The sequence below is a fragment of the Bubalus bubalis genome, chromosome 5, assembly GCF_019923935.1.
Source record: "Bubalus bubalis isolate 160015118507 breed Murrah chromosome 5, NDDB_SH_1, whole genome shotgun sequence".
Taxonomy (NCBI): domain Eukaryota; kingdom Metazoa; phylum Chordata; class Mammalia; order Artiodactyla; family Bovidae; genus Bubalus; species Bubalus bubalis.
In genome coordinates this window covers 44,056,850-44,075,863 of record NC_059161.1, presented here as the reverse complement: position 1 = coordinate 44,075,863, position 19,014 = coordinate 44,056,850, and the positions used below count along the sequence as shown (strand labels likewise).

Sequence of the window (19,014 nt, the reverse complement as noted above, 5' to 3'; positions counted from 1 at the left end):
AAATACTAACCTTAACTTTAATGTGGCCAAAACTACTGTCAAACCTGTCCAGATTGTTCTCAGAGGGCTATTGCTTCATGATAAATCCACCATGAAAGGCAAACAGAAGGTTAGTTCAAGTGAAAAGGGTCTTCATGTAGAGAATCTGATTTGCTAAGTCTAGCTTAGTAGTTCTCATGAATAAAGTCAGACAAGCAAGTAACATTAGGAGGAAAAGTTTGGCGAACTATTAAATTTATTTTCCTATTCCATGAAAATTCTTTAAGAATTAAGTAAAAATGCTGTAATCATCTTTTAAAAATGTCAGTTTAAGGCCAATTATCTTCTCCCTTTATGAAAAAGAGAATGTTCAACATGAGGATTCTACATATTTCCAAGATTTAGTTTTCCTTTTTAAAAAAGTCATTTGAGAAAATATCTCAGGAGTAGAATGCATTATTTTCTTTAACAGAAAAAAATAGTCAATGCTGCAAGAAGATAGAACACAATCTCATGTGTTTCCCCAACTATGGTGCTTAGAAATACACTTAATACTTGCTTAATTTTATTAAAGAATAAAAAATGCCAGGAAAGAGCCATTTCCATAGTATAAGTGCAAATCATCAAGGCTATATATTGTCACCCTGCTTATTTAATTTATATGCAGAGTACATCATGCAAAATGCTGGTCTGGATGAAGTATAATATGGTATCAAGATTGCTAGGAGAAATATCAATAACCTCAGATACTCAGATGACACCATCCTTATGAGAGAAGTGAAGAAGACCTAAAAAGCTCCTTGATGAAAGTGAAAGAGAAGAGTGAAAAAAATGGTTTAAAACTCAACATTCAGAAAACTAAGATCATGGCATCTGGTCCCATCACTTCATGGCAAATAGATGGAGAAACAATGGAAACAGTGACAGACTTTATTTCAGGGGGCTCCAGAATCACCGCAGATGGTGACTACAGCCATGAAAGTAAAAGACACTTGCTCCTTGGAAGAAAAGCTATCACCAACCTAGACAGCATATTAAAAAGCAGAGACATTACTTTGCCAATAAAGGTCTGTCTAGTCAAAGCTATAGTTTTTCCAGTTGTCATGTAGGGATGAGAGTTGGACCATAAAGAAAGCTGAGCACCAAAGAATTAATGCTTTCCAACTGTGGTGCTGGAGACGACTCTTCAGAGTCCCTTGGACTGCAAGGAGATCCAACCAGTTCATCCTAAAGGAAATCAGTCCTGAATATTCACTGGAAGGACTGATGCTGAAGTCCAATACTTTGCCACCTGATGCAAAGAACTGACTCATTTGAAAAGACCCTGATGCTGGGAAAGATTGAGGGCAGGAAGAGAAGGGGACGACAGAGGATGAGATGGTTGGATGGCATCACCAACTCAATGGACATGAGTTTGAGCAAGCTCTGAGAGTTTGTGATAGACAAGGAAGCCTGGCATGCTGCAGTCCATGGGGGTTGCAAAGAGTTGGACACAATAGCAACTGAACTGAAGTGTAAATCAGGAAACTGATCAAACAAGAATCATTTTTAAAAGTATATATCCAGTTTTAGGGAAGAAAGAACTTTTTCAGCTTGGGCCCTAAAGATCCTTCAAAATTCATCCTCTTAGACTTTTGCAGATCAGTACCTTAAAAACTTAACTCCACATGTGGCCATGAAAAAAAAAAAAACAACGGCACATACTACCTACCAGGGAAAACCTTCTCTGAAAAGCAAGGCTGAAAGAATACACAATTATTGTAAAGTCTTTCCAGATCAACCCTAGCCAACTGATATTTCTATATACTTGGAACTTGATTTTCACCAACTTCCAGAGATCAAGGGAACATATATAAATTAAGTGACTTGGCAAGAGTTTTGTGACTTGCAAAGTAGCCGAGTTTAACAAAACCTTTGTTTCCTGATAGGCAAATTGATGCTTCCACAGTAGAACACTGGGCTGTCATCTGGCAGGTTTGTACAACACATAATCTCTCCATAACAAAATTCTGAGCTTCTGAAGGATAGAAACTGCACCATTTATTGCTTTTGAGACTCCAGAGTGCTTTTGCTAGTTTTGGGACCCTTAAAAAAAAAGTCAGACATATACTACCAAAATAAAGATTGAAGGGAGTAAATAAATGTGTTCAGGACAAGATCTTGATAAATGGCAAAAGTTCACCCTTCAAGATTAAAAACAAAACCCAACACCCATTTGTCTGCATGTCTATTTATTCCTATTTCCAGAAAAATTCCAAAAGAAGACATTTTTTTCTTACTTTTTCAAATAAGTATGGTTTTCCTAACTGGCACCTTAAAAAACATACTTGATGAAAGATTAAGGGACTCCAGGATAAGAGTTATCCATAAAGGATCTCTTGTCAATAATTATCTGAATCACAGTACTCAAAAAGGCAAATGGATTTGAACCAAAAAAGAAATATTAGGTCTAACTATAATGGCAAGAGAATATTAAAGCAATTACACACTATTCACCTAATAGTCAATTAGAAAATTTATTCCATTCTTCGGCTAGAAATCATTTCATAACACAGAAAATTAGAATATAAATGGTATCTGTACGTTTTTGGATCCAAAGAGCTGTTGCTAAGGTCATAACAAGTATAGCAGGCCTAATCTTATCATGCCTTTATCCCACAGCCACTGCACCACTGGGCCTGGAAGTGAATGTGCTAACCAGTCTCCATGTGTCCCTCCAGACCTTCACTCTGCTCTTTTTTAACCTGTGCTGAGTTGGGCCAGCCAACTAGCATGAGCTTCACCAAAGGACTCTCTTGTCTCTGGACTTTCACATGAGTCTGGCCAGTGGGAGGCACTGACTAAAGATCAAAGGAAGAAAAGTGAAGATTTTTATACCCTAACTTTCTCCCTCTTCCAGATGGCATTGGTCAGTTGCTCCCCTCTACTAAAGGCCACAGTTCCTGTCAGTCCATCCTCCCATGACAGCTCTTCCCTGGTAGCTCTCTCCTTTTGCCCTGGGGACAGCCCTATAGGTAGTACTGGCTCCCTGCAGCTAATAGCCCCTCCTTCTTATACTGAACCATTTCCCCTTAATTCTGCCCATACCTCTATAATTATTCTCTTCAGTAAACTTTTCAGTTATCCCAATTGAATACAGAATATCTTGTGCGGTAGGACCTAGAACGATACGTTGGGATAGAGGTCCTTCTTGCTTCACACTGCCAATTCCAGATAACTTTACTGCGGGTGGGGGAGGGGACCTTTGGTTACTTATGCTTTTGTTGTCATATCGAAGAAGGTTTTGCCTAACCCAAGGTCACATATATTTATCCCTGTATTTTCTTCTAAGAGCTTTATAGTTTTAGCTCTTCGTTTAGGTCTATAATTCACTTTGATTGCTTTTCATTTCGAGTCTAAATGTATCTTTTTTAATATGGATATCCAATTGTCCCAGTACCATTTGTGAGTATTTGTGTGAATTCTTTCTTCATTTAATTGCATTGGCATTCTTGTTGAAAGTCAACTTACCTTAAAAGGTTTGTTTCTGGATTCTCAATCCTGTTCTACTGATCTCTGTGTCTAGCCTTACACCAGCACTACACTGTCCTGATTACTGTATCTTTAAGGTTTGAAACCAGGAAGTCTAAAGCTGTAGTCATTTAAAACTGTGTTGACTGTTCTGAGTTCTTCACACTTCCATTATCAACTTAGGATCAGCTTGTCCATTTCTACAAAAATGTCTGCTAGAATTTTGATAGGGACTATACTGAATCTATTTACTTTCAGGTTTGTTTTCTTTAACCTATTTACTTTATAGAAAATTGCCAGTAAAATTATAGATTCTTCCAATCCATGAACATGGAATGTCACCACTCATTTAGATCTTAAATCTTACAATTTTACTCAGCAATGTTTTGTAGTATTCAGTGTACATCCTGTACTGCTGTTAAAAAAAAAAGTCTAAGTATTTATTCGTTTGATGCTATGGGAAATGGAACTTATTTCTTAATTTCCTCTTTAGATGACCCATTGTAATACAAATAGTTGATTTTTGTATATTGATCTTGTATATTGCTCTCATATTCTGCAACCTTACTGAACATATTAGTTACAAAAGTGTTTTGGTATTGGGGTAGGTGGGTGGTTGACTCAGGATTTTCTACATATATGGTTATATCATCTATGAATAAAGGCGGTTTTAATTCTTCCTATCCAATCTGGATGCCTCTTTATCTCTTTTTCTCTCGCCTGACTGCAAATGACTAAAACTTCTTTTATAACACCATATAAAACTGGTGAAAGCAGACATCACTCTCTCATTACCTATCTTAGGAAAAAAGCATCAACATTTTCACCATTAAGTATGTTGTTAGCTATAGGTTTTCTGTGAATCTCCTGAGTCAGGCTGAAGGAGTTTCCTTCTCCTCTTAATTTGTTGACAATTTTTGCTATGGATGGTACTGGATTTTGTAAAAGTGTTTTCATGTCTTCTGATGATCATGTGGATTTTGTCTTTTATTAATAAGGTAAATTATACTAATTAATCTAAATTTTCAGATACAATATCAACCTGGCATTCTTGGCATAAATCCCACTGGGTTAGTTTGTATAATCCCTTCCATATGTTGCTGGATTCAGTTTACTAATATTTTGCTGAGGATCTGCACATATACGTTCACAAGGACTACTGGCAGTTTTCTTTTCTCATAATGTCTTCCTCTGGCTTCGGTATAAGGGTAACAGTGGCGTCACTGGATGAGTTGGGAAGTACTTCCTCTTCTATTTTCCTGAAAGGTGGGTATTAATTATTCTTTAAATGTTTGATATAATTCACCAGAGAAATCATCTCGGCCTGAATTTTTCTTTGTAGAAAGTTTTTTTTTTTAACACTAATTCAATTGCTTTGCCTGGTATAGGTCTATTCAGATGTTCTCCATCTTCTTGAGTCTATTTTAGCAATTCTATCTTTCAAGAACTTCACTCGGTTCATCCAAGTTGTCTAATTTGATGGCATAAAGTTGTTCATAGTATTTCACTACAATTCCTTTAATTTATGGAGGGTCAGTAGAGATACCTTCTCTTTCATTCCTAATTTTGGAAATTTATATCAATACCTTTGGTCTTCTTTTATTAGTCAGTCTAACCAAAGTATTATGTGTTAATCATTTCAAAGAAACAATTTTTGGTTTCATTTATTTTCTCTGTTGTTCCTCAGTTTCCTATTTTATTGATTTCCACTCTAAACTTCATTTCCATCCTCTTTCCTGTCTTAGGTTGAGTTTGCTCTTATTTTTGTTTGTTTTCTTATTTCTTAAGGTAGAAACTTAAGTTACTAACTTGTAACTTCTTTTCCAGCATTTGCATTTCCCCTTGCTTTCTTAATGTTCAAGTACCTTGAGTCTTGGTCTTTGAATATCTTGTTTCTATCTATATTCACTCTCCTAATGATATTGTTTGGTCTCATGGCTTTAAAATACATCCATATACAGACAGCTCTCAGGGTAGACCTCTTCCAAATTTCAGGGTCATGTAAGCAACTGCCTCTTACCTTAGATATTAAATAAGTATCTCTAATTGAGTGGGCTCCAAATTAAACCCCTGTTCCAGCCCCTCACCAAACTTTCTCCTCATCAGTCTTCCATGTCTCTATTAATAGCAACTCAGTCCTTACCCCTGCTTAGGCAATAACCCAAGGGTAATCTTTTAACTCCATCCCTGACTCACTCTTTCTCTGAAACTTTAGAATCATCAGGAAATCCTGTTAGCTCTAACGACAAAGGATATACACTGAATCACTCCACTACCTCCATTGCAATCACTCTGCTCCAAGCCATCATACTCTCACTTAGATTACACCTAATAAATGGTCTCTCTACTTCCATTCTTGACCACTGCCCTTCACCACATTCTATTTTTCTATTCTCTAAAAAGCAGTCAAAGAGATCCTGTAAAAATATAAGTTGAACCACCTCACCCCTCCTCTTAAAACCTGCAGACTCAAACACTTCCTATTTCTATCAGAATAAAATCAACCCACTTTCAATGACCTGCAAACCTGGCCTCCAGTTACCTATCTGATTTCATCTCCCACAACTATCACTCTTGCTTACGGTGTCAGGGCCACACTATTACTTGAACACATGGCATTCCCTACCTAAGAGCCTCTCTATTGGCTGCCCTACTTCCCGGAGTACTTTCTCTCCAGCGTCTGCTTGGCGTATCATTTCTCGCTCTCCAGTCTTTGTGCAGCTATCATCTTCTCTGGTAGACTGACCCTGGCCACTTCCCTGTCAATTGCATTCACCATCACTACGAGCATTCCCAGTGTTCATCACCCTGACCATTTTTTCCCTATAGCATTTAATACCTTCAAATATTATGCATATTAGACTTAATATGTTGATTATTTATTATACATCTCCCTCAATAGAATTTAAGACCTCTTAGGGCAGGAATTGTTGTTTGTTTTGTCACAGATGTAGTCCAAGGGACTAAGTATATGCATGGCATATACTTAGGTGTTATTAAATATTCATTGAAAGAACAAATTTAAAAAACAGAACTTATCCACTGGCCATTATCAAATAAAAATTATTCACGCCTGAAAAGCTGAATTTATTTATTCCTCCATTCATTCAACAAATATTCAGTTTCTTCTCTTTGCCAGGCACTGCGACAGACAATAGGGATATTCAAAACTGACAAGGACCTGCTGACATGGAGCTTGCTCACCAACTTTCTGTCTCTCCTTGTAGCATGTTTTTAAAATGGCGTGGTTCCTGCAACAGTAAGTGTTATAAAGACAAGACAATGCATAAGGAAATGTGTTAATGATTCGAGACACAGCACTAAGGAATCTTCAACTAGAATATAAAGCAAAGCCCTCTATGAGATGTCATTTGAAGTAAAACCAGGATAAGAAGTAACCCATTCATGCAGAAGTCTGGGGGAGAAACATTCCAGAAAGACAAAAAGTATAAAGCCTCAATGGAAAGATGAGGCTTAGTGAATTCATGGGGTAGAAAAGTCAGTATGACCTGAAGGTGGTGGGAGAGGGGCAGATAAGGTAGGAGGGCATCCTGCTACTATTGTGGAGGCCCTAAAACCACTGTGACCCTTTGAGCAATTTAGACACATCCTAGAATGTTATTTTTATATCACCTTCTCTCTCCTGTGCTCCCTCTTCTATCTTCTACTCTTTTCTCCTCTAGGGAAAATGCCAATGGCACTGAATGCCAAGCCTGTTCCTTAGCAGACCTGGTGCTTTTACACAAATCAGAAAAAGTTGTGCTTTCCTTGGAACATTTTCTCTCATCTATTAGAAAAATAAACGTATCTGCAATTCACTCATAGTTGTAGAGTGCACCATGCACAGAAGACTGCAATGGCCCTGGCTACAGAGACAGAGAAGTGTTGCTCTTCACAAACCAAATTGGTTCCATGTTTCCTGTTTCAAATACCGAATGCTATAGATGCTAAACATACATGTAGCTTTGCAAACATCGTAATTATTACTATTGAGCATTAACTACAGTTGGCTACTGATTCTGTTAGCTTTATCCTCATGTGGAAAGGAATGAGTCTGAGTATTTCGGAGTAGCAATCATTGGAGAAAATACTACATGCACGTTCAAGTGATGCAGATTCAAAGGGCTATTAAGCAAAAATGTACTCCTATAAAAGTGGCAAAAGTTTTGACTCTATCAGCAAGTGTTAGACGTACTGATCATCAGAGAGTCTATCTGAAGAGATACATATTAGGATAATCCTCCCTACTGTTTGGAAAAGTTTTTGCCTACATTATTTCACGTGACTGCTGCATTATTTTAATTTAAATTTAGTAGTTTACTGTTTGGGGCTTCTTTTAAACAAGACAAAGGATATTTTGGTGGAGTAACAGATTCTTCAAAGAAGCCACTTTCTATTTTAATCCCCAAGAAAGCCCTTCTTTTCATCATCTAGGTTTCAGTTTCCTAATTTATGAAAAGGAAAAGTGTGTGTCTTCATGAGAAATAATCCATGATACTGTGTTCTTTCCAGATGAATGGTATTCGTATACCATATCAATAAAATTAAAATTAATGAGCAACTAATAATATCCATAAAACTATCATTTCCCCCAAAAAATGTATCCAGTGATGAAGGAGCGCCACCTAATGTTCAATGTGGATTTCAACATATCCAGACCACACAGCCATTTGACAAACCCCCCTCAGTCAGAGCCCTGTAATTCTATATTAAATCATGGTCATTTTGCAGAGGCCATAACTATCAAAATATGAATTATGACTTTTTGAAGAAAATTTGTATCATGCACATGCTCTAGAAATTGAGTTTTCAAAAAGGAAGAGTCTTCACTTCAATCTATAGTTATGAAAAAAAAGAGGAAGAAATTTATTCCTAAAAAATTTAAACACCGTGACCCCAGTTGCAGCAGACCAAAAAGAGTTCAGGTTTCCAGGCTAAACAGGTTCAAATCAGGGCCCAGCCACTCAACAGCAGTATAACCATGGGTGTCTTTTAACACTGAGACTGTTTCCCTCCGTGAAAAGAACTTAATTTATAGTAGGCCTAAAATAAATGATTGATACTAGTTACTAAGAAAAGGTTTCCCATTCTGATTTATAAGTTAATAAGTTAACTTAGTTTTCAGTCATCAGGGCTTTAAGAAATATTTTAATGAAAAGACAATACATGCCAGGTCAACAATTTCATTTCTAATTCCTTCCATAAAAGGACCTAATCTGAGCTCTTTTTTGATACTTTCCCCAACTAGTCCCAAGTAGATTTAAAGCATATTTTTTTTAGTCACTGAAGAAATGATCATGTTCAAACAACAACTCTTATGAAAGAAGAAAAACATCCACTGAATTCTCTTCATTTGCCTTCTAACATCTAATACATTACATTCACGTGTGTTCAGTCATATCTGACTCTTTGAAATCCCATGGATTGTAGCCTGCCAGGCTTTTCTGTCCATGGAATTTCCCAGGCAAGAATACTGAAGTGGGTTGCCATTTCCTGTTCCAGGGAATTTTAAAAATTATTGTTTGGAATTGTTTAAAATCCCATTATGTGACATACGGGGTTTTAAACAATTCAAAACAATAATTATTTTAAATCCTGTTAAACAATTTCAAGAACATCTTTCTCATGACATGAAAAAAAGGAAGGGATTAATCTGGTATGTGTGTGTATATGTGTTTGTAAAAGAATTTTTTTTTAAACCTTTGGATTAATATCATCAAACTTTATTAATCTACCTTTGCAGTTCTCCAAAATTAAGTCTCTTTTGAGCCTAATCCTCCTTCCCTTTCATATTACAGATTTATTGTTTGTAGAAGTGACAATTTAGTTGTAACAGATAGGAACAGTCTCATGACAGATCAGTGTATTCATTAGGAAGGTCTTTCAAGCACAGCATTACTGAGGACCTTCATGGACCAGGCCTAGGAATGTCAAGGAGCATAGTAAATAAATCTTGCTCTCCAGGACCTCACTCTCCTCAGCACATTACTGATCCTCTGAGAGCCAGAAGGCAGATTACAGAGGTAAATTCCCAATACATGTCTTTGAAAGTGGACGGAGCCCCTTCTCCACCAGCACTGTCTTCCCAGCAGACCAGGCCTTCAGGAAGGAGCAATGGGGACCATGGAAACGGCAGGAAGAGCAGGCAAGTCAGAGATGTGGCTACTTCTCTCTCTCTCTCTCTCTCATGGCCTTGGAAATTTCTCTCTTTTCTCTCCTGGATTGTAGATGCCTGTCCCTCTCCCTCTCTCTGGGTCCTGGATTTCTTTCTCTCCCTCTCTATCTCTTCACTTTGGATAGCTTTTTTTCCTAGGGAAATAAAAAGGATATTTAGGAAAATGAAGAATGCAAAGGGATATAAGTCAAACAGTGTAAAAAAGGATCATAAAACAGAACTGGAGTTGCTATCCTAATACTTACTGATATGGTATTAACTAAATAAAGCTTGTAATTCCTTCCCTTATTTAATACATTAGAGGAATTTCTTGGTGGTCCAGTGTTAAGAATCTGCCTGCCAACGCAGGGGACATGGGTTCAATCCTTGGTCTGGAAAGATTCACACGCCCTGAGGGTAACTAAGCCCATGCACCACAACTACTGAGCCTCCAAGCCTAGAGCCTGTGCTCCACAAGTGAGGCCACCAAGTGAAAAGGTTGTGCCCCACAACTAGTGAGTAATCCCCACGTGCTGCACCTAGAGAAAGCAGCCATGAAGACCCCGAGTAGAGAAAAATAAATAAATATTTAAAAAAACAGAAATTAGAACTAAAGCAGCATGGAGTCAGTCACATCTACATCCGGACGTGCATACAACATCTAGACAGGAGCACAGTGTGGCAGCAAGAGCTTGCTGAGCAAGAAATCATGTGCACCTCTGAGTACTTCCTAACTTGAAGTTCCCCATCTACAAAATTTGGATGTAAGACTAGATCAGTGGTTCACAAGCATTTTACTTTGTTTTCACCAAAACTTACAATAATGACTATAATTTCCACCAAAACCAATACATACACACACACACACACACACACACACACACACACACAACTGAAGAGAAGTTCTATCAAACAATTCTTATCCTCAGAATGTGCAATGTACTGATATGTCACACTTTTGTAAAAGCGAATCACTATTCAGTTTAGAGTTCACAATCCACCAAAAGGCCTCAACCTCAGTTTCAGAAACAAAAGTCTCTTTCAGCTCTAAGGGTTTATGATTTCATACCACATAGAGCTTATATGATCTGGCCTCAGGCTACCTCTCAACATTTCTGCTCTTTCCTCCTTCGCCATCTCTGCTCCAATCTTACTGGCCTTCTTGCTCATCCTTGCAGGCTCCCACCTCAGAATCTTTACCCTTGGTATTCCCTCTGTCTCTTCTGCTCCACTGCTAGGATTACCAGGGTTCTCTAAGCATCACTGCATTCAGCTCTCTGCTCAAATGTTAGCAAGCGAGATAAGCTTCCCTGACCACCCACTAAATACCAGTAGAAAGAATACTACTTTCTCCACTCCTTTTCCCATAATCTAATTTTTCAGAGCACTTATCAATAATTAACATTACATGTTTTTTTTTTTAAATTGTGTGACTCCCCATCCCCAAATTTTAGCTCTATGAGGGCACGACTTTGCCAGACATTGCTACATCCAGGGTGCCTAGAACACTATCTGGCAAATAATAGGAACTTAAAAGTCATTGTTGAATGAGTTAATGAATCTAGAGTTCTCTCTTAGAATAAGACAGCCTACCTTATGGCTCAGCTGATAAAGAATCTGCCTGCAGTGTGGGAGACCTGGGTTCGATCCCTGGATTGGGAAGATCCCCTGGAGAAGAGAACAGCTATCCGCTCCAGTATTCTGGCCTGAAGAATTCCATGGGGTCGCAAAGAGTCTAACATGACTTGGTGACTTTCACTTCACTGTTTTGAGTTTGTTCAAATCCATGTCCATTGAGTCGGTGATACTATCTAACCATCTCATCCTCTGCTGTCTCTTTCTCCTTTTGCCTTCAATCTACCAAAGGGACTCGAAGGGAAATTCAGTGGAAAGTTAACTTTTCTTCTTTTCTACTATCTTTGCAGAGCATTATTCTTCTTCTTTAAATGTCTGTACTTCTCTGCTCTCTACAGATTTTGATCTTCCTCCTCACACACAATTTCTATTTCTAAAGGACACTGAATTAGTTTAGACTTTTAAATGCCTTAAACAATGGAAAACATTATATAAACATCAGGCACTATCATTATTAAAATTGCAGCTGTGCAATGCTTTATCAGGAGCAGATAAAGAATCGACCTGCAATGCAGGAGACCCAGGTTCAATCCTTTGATCAGGAAGAGCCCATAGAGAAGGAAATGGCAACCCACTCCAGTATTCTTGCTCGGGAAATCCCATGGACAGAAGAGCCTGACAGTCTATAGTCCATGGGATCACAAGATTCAGACATGACTTAGTGACTAAACCACCAAGGTGAAAAAAGGTGAAGAAGAGGAGGGGAACCAGAGTAACTGGAGGTGCTCCTCTAGGTCGGGTAGACGAGGAAAGCTTCTCCCATGAGATGTAAAGGTAAATAATCTTGTTTCTAATTGACACTCCTACATACTGATTGGTCTCTCCTCTCTTCCTAAGCTCAGTAGGTCTCTATCTCAACACCTGTCAATAACAAAAGTAATAAAAACAACTAACATGTATTGGAAGCTTACAATGGATACAGCATTAAGCTAAGCACTTTATCTCTTTTAATCATAACAGTATCCCTATGAGGGAGCTAGTATTATTATCATGTTCATATTACAAATGAGAAAATTGAATTCTTCTTAATATTACAATGTTACCATATATCATGTTTCTCTCTTCCCTGCCTTCCTTCTTCCTCCAAGACAGTGAGCTCCTTAAGAGAGAGATCTGGTCTAATTCATCTTTGTATCTCACATTTACAGCAGGGAGCAGGAACCCAACAGTAGGGCAGAAGGCTGAGTTCAAGAGGCTCTGTTCCACTTCTATATAACTACTTAGTAGTTCAATTTTGGTTCTAAAAATGTTTTGATGATGCATGCCTGACCTATGTGTATAGCGAAAGACAAGATCAATTCTCAAGGTCATTGCTGCTGCTGCTAAGTCACTGCAGTCGTGTCCGACTCTGTGTGACCCCATAGACGGCAGCCCACCAGGCTCCTCTGTCCCTGGGATTCTCCAGGCAAGAACACTGGAGTGGTACTAGATTTTTAAAGGAAATTCTGAGAAAAAGAGGGCTTCCCAGGTGACACTAGTGGTAAAGGAGCCCATCTCCCAGTGCAGGAGACGTGATACCCCGGTTCAGTTTCTGAGTTGGGAAAATCCCCTGGAGAAGACAATGGCAACCCACTCCAGTACTCTTGCCTGAAGAATCCCATAGCCCTGGCGGGCTATGGTCTATAGCATCGCAAAGAATCGGACACAACTGAAGTGGCCTCTCAAGCATGTACTGAGGAAAATTGAGCATGTTACTATAGGATCCATTCTCCCTTTGGAGATTAAATTTTTAATTATTTAATTATGAAAAATATTCAAATATCTAAGATGTACAAATATTCACCTTTCAGAGATTTGGGTACACGCAGTAACACTAAAGAAACTACTTAAAGAGCAAGATGGTTTACTAAAAATGATAGACCCATACTTGCCACTAGATGGAGGGATTTCCCATTTTTCCAAAGCCCTATTTCTGAGCCTCTGTAGCAAGAAACCAGAGAAGGAAATGGCAACCCACTCCCAGTGTTCTTGCCTGGAGAATCTCAGGGACGGGGGAGTCTGGTGGGCTGCCGTCCGTGGGGTCGCACAGAGTCAGACACAACTGAAGCGACTTAGCAGCAGCAGCAGCAGCAGCAGTCGCAAGAAAAAGATTAGACCTGAAAAGGCCTCCTACATATAGTTTCACAATCAAATCATTGCATAGTAAAATTTCAAGACTACCAGTAATAAAAGTAACTGTTCCCAGCTAATCCATTTAAGTTAGAAATGTATGGATCTCAAGATCTAATATTTGCTAAATACATATCATTCATGCTTAGCTGTCTCTTTCCCAAAAGTTTGTTGTTGTTTAGTTCCAAAGTTGTGTCTGACTCTTTTGCAACCACGTGGACTGTAACCCACCAGGCCCCTCTGTCCATGGGATTTCCCAGGCAAGAATGCTGGAATGTGTTGCCATTTCCTACTCCAGGGGATCTTCCTGACCCAGGGATGGAACTCCTGTCTCCATGTCTTCTGCACTGCAGGGGGATTCTTTACCACTGAGCCACCAGGGAAGCCCCAAAAGTACATAAGAGCTATGAAACTGGCTTCAAGAACTATACCTGCCATCTCCCATCCCCTCCCTTTACCCTGACCTTTTACTATTTCCTTAGGAAAATGAATCTCTAACAGTAATTGAGGAAGATGCAATTTAATATATAAAAGGAAAAATTTTAAATATCCACAAAATTGAACAGTAACACCACAAAGCATGCCTTTGTACTGTATCAAGTTAGAGGTTAAGAGAAACAGACACACTGGCACACTGCTGTGTGTGTGTTAGTTGCTCAGTCATGCCTGACTCTTTTGCAACCCCATGGACTGTAGCCCTCCAGGCTCCTCTGTCCATGATATTCTCCAGGCAAGAATACTGGAGTGGCTAGCTATTCCTTTCTCCAGGGGATCTTCCCAACTCAGAGATCAAACCTGGGTCTGCTGCATTGCATGCAGATTCTTTACCATCTGAGCCACCATGGAAGCCCATGGCACACTGCTTGTAGAGTACAAATGGGTACTATTTGGAATTATCTTCTCTATTTTCTGTATCCGGAGAAGGCAATGGCACCCCACTCCAGTACTGTTGCCTGGAAAATCCCATGGACGGAGGAGCCTGGTAGGCTGCAGTCCATGGGGTCGCTAAGAGTCAGACGCGACTGAGCGACTTCACTTTCACTTTTCACTTTCATGCATTGGAGAAGGAAACGGCAACCCACTCCAGTGTTCTTGCCTGGAGAATCCCAAAGACGGGGGAGCCTGGTGGGCTGCCGTCTATGGGGTCGCACAGAGTCGGACACGACTGAAGTGACTTACAGTACAGTACAGTATTCTCTGTATGCTGCTGCTGCTGCTAAGTCGCTTCAGTCGTGTCCGACTCTGTGCGACCCCATAGACGGAAGCCCACCAGGCTTCCCGGTCCCTGGGATTCTCCAGGCAAGAACACTGGAGTGGGTTGCCGTTTCCTTCTCCAATGTATGAAAGTGAAAAGTGAAAGTGAAGTCGCTCAGTCATGTTGGACTCTAGAGACCCCATGGACTGCAGCCTACCAGGCTCCTCCGTCCATGGGATTTTCTAGGCAAAAGTACTGGAGTGGGGTGCCACTGCCTTCTCTGCATACAAAAAAGTAAATAAATTGATGACTCTACTATATTCTTTATCTTATCTTAAACAGCATGTATGGGAGACAACCTTAACTACAGTTGCCTATATCTGCTTCATGAGATAAAAGTGGTTCTAAAATCTGAAACCTGAACCCAGTTCTGTTACTAGAAGCTACAACAGTAACAAACCAGATGCAGATAATTTAACTGCAATGACCAGGAAGCCACACCAGGAAACAAGCTCCATCTTCAGCTGCTTATAGCGACCATCAGCTTTGATAGAGTACAGATGCCTGTGGCCAGACTGAACAGAGAAAGGACATCTGTTTCTTTTTCTAAAGGCCTACTCTTTCTCATAAAGGATTGATAGCAACTGACGTAAGAGAGAGATTTGGATGCAGAAACTTGAAACTTCTACTTTAGTCAATTTTACGCTTTCACTAAATTCAGAGTTTTTCCTGCCACACAATAAGATTGTCACTAGTTCAAAGGAGGAAAGAAAAATCTGCATCCCTTGAGATTTCAACTATCTTGCCATTTACAGTGTGTATTGCTCAAAGTATATTATATCTTGAACTTTGTGGATCATGATGTACAGTAAGAAATATATTCTACATCATAATCCAGTACACACAACATGCATAGAATTTTTTAAAAAGGTTTATGAAAGCGACCCTTACATGCAATAAATACACTTAAAGTCTACTTCAGGTGTCTTCTTTTTTAATGTTGGCTACACACCACGAATTAATTTCATGACCCAATAATGGGTTACAACTCTGGTTTGCAAAACACTGCTAAAACTCGTTCTTGTGGTTTACCCTTTGCCTACCTCTCTACTGGAATCTCATGCTATTCTCTACCGAACTCCGCCGACACCGCTTCACAATCTAATTTCTATTCTTTGTTCACATTAAACCTTAAGGTCAGAGCTCAAAGCTCTTTTGATCTTGTTGTTGGTACAGTCTAGAATCTTCCCTCAGATCACTGCACCTTAATATTCAGACTTCAAGACAAAAGTCACTTCCTCAGAGGAGCCTTCACTGACCACCCAATCTGAAACAGCCACCACACACACCTCCAGCCAGCACAGAGAGTGCAGGGAGGAGTTCACTGCTCTTAGGGTTGTTGGAAAATCTTAATGGCAGGCACCAAAAAACAGTACTTTGCAAATGTCACTTTTCATCTCCTTATGATACTGTACAGGCTTCCCTGGTGGCTCAATGATAAAGAATTCAACTGCATTCAGGAGACGTGGGTTCAATTCCTGGGTCAGGAATATTCCCTGGAAAAGGAAATGGCAACCCACTCCAGTATTCTTGCCTGGGAAATCCCATGGACAGAGTAGTCTGGTGGGCTACTGAGCCCACGGGGTCACAAAGAGCTGGACACAACTGAGTGTTTGAGCACATACTTCAGCTGTCACAGAAAAGCTAAATAAAATAAATTTTGAGGAGAAATAAGTGGATTTAGCACTTAAAAGGCCATTCAAAATTTAAGCAAGAACAACTTCATGATATCAACAAGCTCAGATATGCAGATGATACCACCCTAGTGGCAGAAAGCAAAGAGGAACTAAAGAGCCTCCTGATGAAGGTGAAAGAGGAGAGTGAAAAAATTGGTGTAAAATTCAACATTCAAAAACTAAGCTTGTGGCATCCAGTCCCATCACTTCATGGCAAATAGACGGGGAAAAAATGGAAAAAGTGGCAGATTTTATTTTCTTGGACTCCAAAATCACTACAGAGGGGACGACAGCCACAGAATTAAAACATGCTTGCTCCTTTTAAGAAAAGCTATAACAAACCTAAACAACACATTAAGAAGCAGAGGCATCATTTTGCTAACAAAGGTTCATATTGTCAAAGCCATAGTTTTTCCAGTAGTCATGTATAAATGTGAGAGTTGAACCATAAAGAAGGCTGAATGTCGAAGAATTGATGCTTTTGAACTGTGGTGCTGGAGAAGACTCATGAGAATCCCTTGGACTGCAAGGAGATCAGACCAATCAATCCTAAAGGAAATCAGTTCTGAATATTCATTGGAAGGACTGATGCTTAGCTGAAGCTCCAATACTTTGGCCACTTGATGCAAAGAGCCAACTCACTGGAAAAGACCCTCATGCTGGGAAAGATTAAGGGCAGCAGAAGTGGTTGACAGAGGATGAGATGGTCGGATGGCATCACTGACTCAATAAGCATAAGTTTGAGTAAACTGAGGGAGACACTGAAGGACAAGGAAGCCTGGCGTGCTGCAGTCCATGGGGTTGCAGAGTCAGACATGACTTAGTGACTGAATAACTTCACGAAGCTGTTAGAGAGGAATTCAGACAACCGAGTTTTGAGGATGCAAGTGAACAAGCAGAATCTGCTAAAAAAGGAAGCACTATGCTTTCCAGCAGCTCACTGATAGGTGGGGAGAATAGATAAACACAAGATGGGAAATGGGCTTTTGTTTTATTTCATTTTCTTGAGATGTATGACTCAGACACTGAGGAGAAGGAAATGGAGAGGAAGAGGCTGAAAGTACAGGAAAGGAGAATGATAACCCGAAGCAAAAAGTCCTGTAAGGAGTGGGAGGGAATAAGATTTAGAGCAAAAATGAAAGCATTATCCTTCAACACCTGTTTCTATAAACTAGAAACAAAAGACTCAATGATGGGTAAAAAGAAATATCAATATATAGGTTGGAGACTTGGGGTTAAAGAAATTGACCGTTAGACTCTGTCATCTGGTTGCAATGGAGGGAAAGGGGACAGAGTTTTTAAAAGTGAAGGTTTGGAAAGGGATTGGAAGGAGGGGGCAGAGACAGACTGGGGTAATAAAATGGGTTGCTGAGTAGTAGTGGAGAAAGAAGGGGTAGTGGGAGAGTCTCTGATGTTAAGTTCATAACTAAATTCATCTGACAACGGATTTCCTTCTATCCTCCAGTTCCTTATTTGTAAATGTTTAAAATATTTAGCGATTAAGTGAATACACTAGAACCCTGGTATTTTCAAACGTGTGACTGAATTAAAATCATCTATAGGCTTTTAAAAATTCAAATATGGAGCCCTATTCCTATTTATTCAGAATTTCTAGGGATGAAGCTCTAGCAAGTGAATTTTCTATAAATGATCTCCAAGTGATCTTGAGGGGCATTCTTGTTAAAAAGCACAGAACTAGAAGGTAATCAACTGGCTAGAAGAGAACTAATGCAAAATACAGTTATTACTAAATGGCCCTTAGACAGGGTATGCGACAGTGGTTGACCATTCAAGAAAGCAAAGACTTTAGAATATAAGGATATTCAGATCAGTAATGAGAAAGTAGGGCTTCCCAGGTTGCGCTACTGTTAGAAGAACCTGCCTGCCAATGCAGGAGACTCGAGAGACATGGATTCGATCCCTGGGTGGGGAAGATCCCCTAGAAAAGGAAATAGCAACCCAGTATTCTTGCCTGGGACATTCCAGGGAAATCCCATGGACAGAGGAGCCTGGCAGGCTACAGTCCTTGAGGTCACTGAAGAGTCAGACACGACTGAGCGCGTACAGACACACACACACACACACACACACGCCAATGAGAAAGTAACATACACATCACAACATAGTGTTAAATGAAGCGCGTTAAGGTGAAGCTGAGAGCTTGGAGGAAAAAAATGATTAAAAATAAAAACATTTTACACGTCTGTTAGAAACAGTGTCTCACCTCAAACTGTTAGACTCAGTGTCTTACCCCTAAACTTTCTGTCACATTACTCTCAAGGCTTAGCAGTACAAAAGTGGGGTTCATGGTGCTACAAAAAAAAACAGGAAAAACAAGAAAACTGCAGGGACGGCGCCTGGAAAGGGAGAAAAAGAAAACGCGGTAATGAGAGAAGGGACGCGAACTCCTTTCAGGGCCCAGACGCCCCAGGACTTGGGACGCGACGTATACCTGACCCCGGAGCCTTTCTTCTGGCCTCGCCTAGCACTCACCATAGCCTCAGGATCTTAGCACAAGGAAACAGGTATCTTTTCAACAGGAAGGAACCAACACCAATGCCGGGTTACTCCGGCAACAAAGCCCCGCCTACTGCCGGACTCCAGCCGGGCCGCCAGTGGCCCGCCCCTTCGTCTCTATTGGCTAAGAGTAAACGCACCTCCGCCCACTCTGTCGACAGTACTGCCTCTTAACTCCA

At 39.9% G+C, this 19,014-nt stretch overlaps 1 protein-coding gene across 3 annotated transcripts in view; it reads right to left on the bottom strand.

The window, feature by feature from the left end:
* The window catches only part of NME7 (NME/NM23 family member 7), a 248,043-nt gene extending 229,103 nt beyond the window's left edge, over positions 1-18,940 (bottom strand). Inside the window, exons 1-2 of one of the 3 annotated variants that reach the window (XM_025285985.2) lie at positions 18,812-18,880; positions 18,570-18,675 (exon numbers count right to left, since the gene is read on the bottom strand). In XM_025285985.2, coding sequence (XP_025141770.1) covers positions 18,570-18,626 — 57 coding nt within the window. In that variant the 5' untranslated portion in view covers positions 18,627-18,675; positions 18,812-18,880. The other 2 variants (XM_025285986.2, XM_025285988.2) reach the window with 2 other exon arrangements.
* Positions 18,941-19,014: the final 74 nt, after the last annotated feature.